We start from the raw sequence: 8,902 nt of genomic DNA, 5'->3' as shown, positions 1-8,902 counted from the left end.
AACTGTTTATAGATTCTGTAAGTTACTTCTGAACTGAGTAGGGGGTGCTTGCAGATGAAGTAAACAGGACCGTGAGAGTCAAAGAAAAGGAAGAAATTGAGAATAAATAAATGCAGGCAATGAAAAGAATTGGAGAAGTGGAAGTAATGATCAACAAGAGAGAACAGCTGTAGGAGGTAAGAAAGAGGTAAAAAGGTTAGCCTGGGTGGCAATGTTATGGAGGAATAAATTGGATAGTGGTGGAATCTGGGAATGGAGGAATATTGAGGAGAATGTAAAAGATTAACAATGCAGCACTCCATTGCAGGCTTGGTGCACATTATGGGAGCTGAGTCTAAGGAGTTAGGCATCCATTTTGTGCAGCAGGGGGAGATCCTGCTGACGGGAGATCATTGGAGGATCATTGTATCGCTCAACATCATGGAGATTTGTCAGGGAATCACAAATCTATGCCTGCATATCAAAGACACCCAACAGACTTGGTGGAAGGCAACCAAATGTATTCCCGATCTCGGGGTGCATGAAGGGTTCCTGAGGAGGCTGCTTCAACCTGGGCAGCAGCTGGAGGAGGCCGGGCAGGCCTTGATGGAGCTTCTACCAACCAGTCAAGAAAGGAGGGGACTCTTCAACATCGGAGGGAAATTATTACGTGTAATATTTGGGACAGCTGAAGAGGATGATGTTGACCACCTTCGATTAAGCTTGGAACACACCAACCAGAGGACAATGGAGGTGATTCACCTGCAGAAGGAAATGCTGACAGTGACAAGGAAGTTGACAAGGCGAGCAGAGATGAACTCTGCCAACATCAAACAAATGACAGAGAAACTAGAAGAGAGTACAGAAATCTTTGCAAAATGGATTGATAATATAGATCATAAGGTTAGTGATAGTGAAGTAATACTTAAGACTTTTGTGAATGTAACAGCCAAACTACAGGACTTGGAGTTAGCCATTATGTTAAATTTAAGTGACTTGAATAATTTGTTAGTCACTCTTCAAAAGGTGTCACAGGGTAAATTAAGTGTTGGCTTGATATCTCCATCAGAGATGAGAGCTTTGCTTGTGAGGGTTTGCTCAAGTTTACAACAGGAACTGGGGCTAATCGCGGGTGCAGAGGAGGCTTACCCATACTACCAGGCTGCACAGACTTGAACCATGTCCATCTTGGGTTCAATCAAAGTGTTTGTAGATCTTCCTTTAACAGCAGTGGGTAAACGCTTTACCTTGTTTCGCGTGCATGCTCTACCAGTTCATGATCCTGTGACCAATTTGGCAACCCGGTTCCATCTGGATGGAGAATTGTTACTGCTGAGTGAGGACCAGCAGCGGTATGCCGAACCAGACACTGAATACCTGGCCAGGTGTTCTTCAGGAGAACCGACCATCTGCCCAGCTGAACTGACCATCTTCAAGAGACATCATCTATCCTGTTCGAGTGCCCTGTACCCAGGAGAGGCTGATGACATCTTGCATCTCTGCCCCAGAACTGCTATCCTGGGCACTCCACCTGATTCCTGGGTATGAGACATCCCACGACAGACCTGGGTCTACAGCATCCAAGGAGAGAGACGGCTCAACTCACATTGTCACCATGGCAGCAAATCAGAAGTCACACAAACCATAATCCATGGGCTTGGGGAGGCAAAGGCATATGCTGGTTGCATGATGTCCACCAATCATTACCAACTGCTGCCAGCAACCCGGCAGGTGGGCGAGGTGCACCTGGACAAGTGGATAAACATCTTGACTGCCCCTACTGCTTTGATCCTGACAACTCAAGGCCAGCCAAGCACCAAGGAGGTGCAACACCTGCTGCAACAAGTGATGCTGAGAGGTTCATACTGGCAAGGGCCAGCCGGACTGACTGAGGTGCCATTTGAGGAATTCCACCAACAACTGGAGAGGTGGGACCAGGAACAGAACAATGGTTCCAGAACAGCATGGGGGCTGATCCTTGGAGGAGGCATACTGGTGGCAACCTTCCTGGCCACCATCCTTATGAAACGACTTCTAAACCGAGGCCTTGGAGGTCGAAGCCAGACTGGGACTGAGGGGTCTGCCAAGGACGACATTGCTGCGGCCACGCCGCCTGGTGGTGCACCTAACACCTCAGTGGAGGCAATTGTGAGGCAGCTGAGGGAATCTCAGCTGCAGGATGACCACGTCTGAGTGACCACATCAGGTACAGACTTACCAGAGCTGGAGGACCAGCTCTTCTCTGGAGGAGGGAGCTATGTAAGAGTGTGAAAGACAATTTAGTTTTAAGTTAGTTATAAGATTAGAGGTATTAATTATAGTTAATAAGGAATTAAGTTAGGGTGAAATAAGGCAACATTTGCTAATATGATTTGTAGAACAAACAATTGATTTGATTGAGTGATCTCACTAATTTTACTCTAGTAGTATTAGACAAGATATTTATTTCACACAATTAAGTTTTTGTTTTCTTGTAATTTTCTGAAAGTTTGGCTGTTAAAGTTTTATTGAAATGCTAATATATGTTATCCCGTTTTAGATTGATAGAATCAGTTATAATTGCCATGCTATTCCATAATTAGATGCATTTCAACTATTATAGTATTGTAATTATATTAACTATTTTTTTAAAGTTTTATTGAAATGCTGATATATGTTATCCCGTTTTGGATCGATAGCATCAGTTATGATTGCCGTGCTATTTCATGAATAGATGCATTTCAACTGTTACAGTATTGTAATTATTTTAACTATTTTGTTGAAGTTTTATTGATATGCTGATATTTGTTATCCCATTTTAGATCAATAGTATCGGTTATAATTGCTGTTCTATTTCAACTGTTATAGTATTGTAATTATTTTAACTATTTTGCTAATGTTTTATTGAAATGCCAATTTATGTTATACCGTTTTAGATCAAATGTATCAGTTTTAATTGCTGTGCTATCTCATGATTAGATGTATTTCAACTGTTTTAGTATCGTAACTATTTTGTTAAAGTTGAGAAGTTAAATTTGAACTCCCGAAGTGGATTTATTGTGGAAGCAGTTAATTATTTCCACAGTGTAAAAGAGGAACAACTCAGCTATTCCTTCTTGGAAAATATATTAAATTCAAATATATCCAGCAAAAGTCTTGGGAAATTTATTGAAGGTCACAGTAGAATAATAGTGTCAGTTCTGGTCCTTATTGGTTTCCATCCTATTTTGTATTTATTGTCCTATACCAACTTAAATCTTAAATAATCTAAATTATTTATCTTAATATTTTGTTTTGTTGTTGTTGAAACTTTGTTAATACTCAATAGTAGTTTAATTTTGTGGGTCCTGGGATGGACCCAACCGGTAGTGTGATTGTTCTGAACAAAGCTCAGGCTAGAGCTACTAGAGGACTGTAATTTACTATTTAAATAATCAAATACAAACAAGGGGCAAAATTTAATCTTCAATTTGAGCCAGGTTATTTGTACAGTTAAACTCTGCATTAATGAACAATGAAAAGAGCAAAAACTCACCAGATTTAATCCAATCTTGTCTACTTGCCCTTTTAAGCCTTTATTAGGTGTTTTGGTCAGGTTCAGGGTGGGATGAAAATCTGGGAATAAGACAGGTCTGGCTTCTGGGCTGTCTTTCGTTGATTCTGTGTTCAACTTTCAGGCTATGTTCGAACAAAGCTCAAACTGATTCTTTATACATTCAAATCCGATTCAAATTAATTCAATTTGAAACTATTTACGCTGTTATACTCATAATTCACACACACTACACTCAAACAATTATCTAAAAGAAATTTCCGATCGAAATTACATGACAAAAAATACAAACTCGGTCTTCACAACAACGGGGACGAGACAAGACAAGAGAAAATGGACGAAACAAGAATGACTGGGGCTTTTTTTTTTCTCGACAAGCCAAAACAGCTGGATGGTCGGCACTGGTGCAAACAAGACTGCTATTGGCAGAACTGCGGTCAGGGATTTGGCGCTACAATTCGAATGCTCTGGCCAGACCATACCCCCGCCATTAAAAAACTATTTCTCAGCCAAGTTACAAAAACTGAAAGAAAACACAGAAAGGAAAAAATCCAGTCATGCCAAAAAGAACAAAAAACACCAACACCAAAAAACAACACAAAGAAAAAAATGCAACAAGCACAACAACTATTGAGTTGGGAGTGGATGCAATTTTGTTACTGGTCTTTTATAAATACCAGTTTTTAGGCGAACACTCTCGTCACTCGAACCTCGCCGTCACTTCCCGGAAACACTTGCTTAATGACACCCAGTGGCCACTGCAATGGAGGTGTGTTTGGTTGGTCTACTACCACAACCGTTCCCACACTGAAGTGGGTGACACAAAATCCAACACAGCTTATACACATTATTTATTTCAATTAATATTGTATTTTGTACAAAAAGATTCTATAAATTACTAGCCGGCAGGCCCCCCGACTGACCGCCAGATGAATTATCCAGAATTGAAATCAGCAGACTCACTTCGCATGCCTGCATTCTCCATTTCGAGCTTGCTTCCTCCCGTCAAATAGTAAAATGCAGACTGTCAGACTCGATTCAATCTTCAGAAAAACGCTGGATAAAGCCGATTCTGGTCGCATCACTGGCAAAATTTTTAAACACTCTACAAAAAATATTTAGATCCTAGCTGAATCTGTGTACGTTTCCGTACATATATGTACGTTTCCTATCCATTGGTCCTCGAAAAAGTTGATATCAACTATGTAGGGTTGAGAAAATGTCTGTCATTTTGAATATAAATATAATTTCCTATGTAGTGAAGTTATTAAGATATTACAATATTATTGATCACTGCAGTAGAAATTCCATCAGGACCAGTTGACCTTTTACTTTTTAAGCTAAATCTATGATATTGCCAACTTTAACCTCAGTGAGAAGAGCAGCAAACATTTTTTCAACAGGACTTGAGTCAATCGAATTATCAAATTTTAATTCCCAATTCTCAATCCAACTTCCTGAAAAAAACTTGATCAAGTAATTGCGACTTCGCTCCTACCTTTCAACATTATGCCTTCCTTTGTTATCGTTTCTTCAATGTATTTGTTATCACTATTTTCCTCTGAACCACATTTCTCCTCATTAATGATCTTCCATACTGACTTATTCAGGTTTTTTGACGCATTCAAAGAATGTACATCAAAATTGCTTTTGGCTCTTTTTACCTCATTTTCATAATAAACCCTACCTTTATATGATTGATTACCACATTTATATCATTTACATTTTCAAACTAATGTACCGTATTCTGTCTCACTTTTTTCATCTCTATTTTGTGATAATAGTTTGAAAGCATATATCACATCATTCCGCAATTTCAAAATACCCTCTGTGATCCATTTATCTTTATTTTGTACACCATTTTCTTCAACTCTCTTTACTGCACATCAAACATTTTAATAACAGTCAAGAGTTTCAGCGAATTCTGAATACTTATCTTTAGGCTCAATTTTATCATACAATTTTATTATTGAGACAATTCAGATTGCTATTTGTAATATCTCTTATTTCTCATACATATTGTTTATTTCTTCTCTCATATTGATCATCACTCATCACCTTTATGTACTGGAGTGTGTGCAGATAGTTCCGAGCTCTTCACTGCAACTTCAATGTATTTTATATTCGTTATAATGTTGTCAATTATGGTTTTGTAGTATTCTGTAATCCTAATGAACTCATTTATCTTATGTCTAGATTATTTGCTGTGCAAAAGTTTCTAAACATATCACTCTTGTGACTCTTCATATAAAGATCCAAATTGAAATCACCCGAAATTATATTATTTTCATCAAAAATTATATTGAATCATACAAAACATTTTCCATTTGACCACAGGAATTACTCCACAATTCGTTTAGTGATCTTTATACTCCAACAATCACAAGCTTCTCTTCCTTCCCCAATTACCACTCCAGTAATCTTGATATCCATTTCAATTGAATATATTTCCAAATAAGAGAGCTTGAATGCTTCAATCGTATTTTTCGACAGGATACAAACACCACTACTCTTGTGTGAAATTCTACATACACATGAATTCATGTTGTATCCTTCAAATTCTAATTGATATATTTCATTTTCTTTAAGACCATGTTCTGTGAAAACAACCACGTGCCATAATTCAGCTTCCAAGAATACATTCATTCTATCAATGTTGTTACCAATATTATAATGTCAAAATTTATAATAGGCAAATATTCAGAAAACTTTGAGTGTCGTTTTTGCTTATCACCTCTCTTTGTTCCGCTCAGAAATGGAAGCTCTTTTCATAAAAAAACTCTTTCTTATCTACAAAATGATGTGTTTTGTGAAAGCAATACTCTCCTTACCTAAGGTAGAAAGGTAATACTTACCTTACCTAAGGCAGAAATGCTTAGCTGCGGTACTAGGACAAGGAAAGTGATAGTCAAGGTAACACGTCCAGTAGCCGAAGAGGCCACTCCACATCTCCACGCAAAAGTATGCAGGGACTCTAAACGAAGTCCAGGGAAGGTCTACCTTGGAAATGCCATAGCATTTCTTGATGTATGACGTCTTCCTCCTAATATGTCATCTTCCCAATTGTGGTAGAAAATTAATCACGTTAATTATTAACGCAACACTAAATAAATATCTGAATTCAGAGTGGTGTTTTCTCACAAAACGTGAGATCTAATAATGAGGTCTCGAGTAGGCTAATGTCTCACGAAACAGTCAATTATTCGCCATCGCTACAAATACAGCCACTACGAACAGAAATCTCAAAGGAGATATTGATGGCGGAGTGTCAAACAAGATATAACCATAGAGAAAAGATAGCATGAGAAGATATCACATGGTATATAGGTCGTTTATGTCCGAAATTTCGATCCGATTTCTTGTTATCTCAAGGCGATTACTGTTGACTATCCTATGGGACTCCCCACAATCCAAGCCTCACGCTAATAACTTTTGACTACTGTCGATTATTACTGTTTTGGCCGGGTGAGAGTGTATTAACGATAAAGTATGAAAGACTACTAGCGTCGCATAGCTACACGAAAAAGAACTAATTGTACTATCAGCTTTAGTTAACAGTGAAATTTGGAACATAAACACCCCATTCCATGGGATATCTTCTTATGCTATATTTTCTCTATGATGTAATCTTGCTTTATCTGACGTATAAGAAACGTTAGTGGATAAAGACAACGTCTGCAGGAGTAAGAGATGCTACTCTTCGTAAGTGATCAAGAATTACAATATATTCTCTTCTCCAATTATAAAAATTTACACACTAGAAAAACAATTTGTTGAGTTTCGTTCAGAAACAAGTGTGTAACTGTTATTCCAAACTCCCCATACTTCATTGTCCAACTGTGTATTATTGTATTGTATCGTATTATTATAGTATTAGTGTGCCCCATAAGCTCAATCGCGTTTATCTGGAGCTAAAAAGTTGAGAGCACCTAGTTAGAAGACTGACCCCTGGTCATTAGTCGGAGTAGGATCTACTGTGCTTATCAATTTTCCTGTAAATGCATCTACGATTTGGTTTCCAATTTCCTCAATCACGCTCCGTCTTGTTAAGCTTCTGATGCTATTGAGCATAGTATATATATATATACTAGTAGAGCTAGTCACTCTACTTGCACCCCTAGATTGGCTTTGCAATAAACAGAGTGCAACAGAATAGTTCTTTGGGAGATACAAGTGAGCGGCATGCTGACTTGTTTAGAGAAAGCTGCAATAAATCGCGATTCACCCTCGGAGATACATAAATGTCATCAGTGCTTGACAAACGACGAGGGCTCTCCCTCTCCCTCTCACCTCCTCATCGAATCAACCCTTCCCAATGACGCGGAACTCCCTTCTTCCGAGATCAAAAAATATAGATAACGATTGATGGTGCTTTTGTCTGAAGACTGCGTTTGCGACTGCGACTTCTACATCATGACCAGAGAAAACTCTTATAATTATTACTCTGCTATTATTAATTCTGTGATCATGACTGAGCACTTTCGCGGCTCTTATCTTATCCTAACTTCCATCTCAATTATTGTTGCAGTAATTACAGAGATATTTTAGATTGGAGAAGAGGGAAAAGAGAAGGATCCCAGAATGATCGTTACCAATGTAGGCCTAATTGTCTAAAACAGTATAATTTTAAGACTGATTTCAATCCTTATGGATTCTCGAAAGACAAAGCCTACAGTGGAAAGTATCTTGAAGAACACTAAACAACTACTTGGATTTACATAGCTTCAAAATATTATAAATGAAAAGTCTATCATCCACTTTGTTCAAATTCAATAAATCATTTACATTTTTATATCCGTGCTCTTGTCTATTCAGTAATGAGTATAACTATAACGGGAATAGAACTAGTTTAGATTTGGATAAGATATCTGCTTTGTCAAATTGTGCTAAATTCCGAGAACTCTCGTGCAAGTGCATATGTTTTTGAGTACTCAATTTGACAACTCATTCTATGAAGCGAGGAGGCTTGTCCCTTTAATATATTATAACAAGTCATATGGACTTGATGAAAAGGTTGCATAATTTGGTAACGTGGATATTTTGTTCAAGTCTCAAATTGCTTTATTCAGGGTATTATTGTCTGAAATTTTCCAACAACTCTAGTAGCTTTCAGTTTACTAGAAATTGATAATGGTGTAACAACCGAAACTAGTATCTCTTCTTTTTTTTCCTTTAAAAAATGAGTGGTTTTGACAGTAAAGTATCAAGTCGTTTCCATTAAATATCAAATTCTTCATTATTGTAATAGCTATGCTTCTGAGATAAAAAACTTTTTTATAGGTACCAACTATGATTCAGTACTGGAGTAATAGGAATCATTCTATTATAGGCCCGGCCCGCTCATCTTATTAATTTGGCCAGGGTACTCCGTCTTATGTATCACCGGCTGAA

At 37.9% G+C, this 8,902-nt stretch overlaps 1 protein-coding gene across 1 annotated transcript; it reads left to right on the top strand.

Moving 5' to 3' along the window:
* Positions 1–288: 288 nt before the first annotated feature.
* On the top strand, positions 289–8,287 carry LOC120354554. Its single transcript, XM_039441897.1, has 3 exons — positions 289–1,147; positions 1,208–1,263; positions 8,258–8,287. The coding sequence occupies exons 1-3, from the start codon at positions 289–291 to the stop codon at positions 8,285–8,287; spliced, it is 945 nt and encodes a 314-aa protein (XP_039297831.1).
* The last annotated feature ends 615 nt before the right edge of the window (positions 8,288–8,902 follow it).

The sequence above is a fragment of the Nilaparvata lugens genome, chromosome X, assembly GCF_014356525.2.
Source record: "Nilaparvata lugens isolate BPH chromosome X, ASM1435652v1, whole genome shotgun sequence".
Classification (NCBI taxonomy): domain Eukaryota; kingdom Metazoa; phylum Arthropoda; class Insecta; order Hemiptera; family Delphacidae; genus Nilaparvata; species Nilaparvata lugens.
The sequence above is the reverse complement of the archived record's forward strand: the minus strand, read 5'-3'. Positions and strand labels throughout refer to the sequence as shown.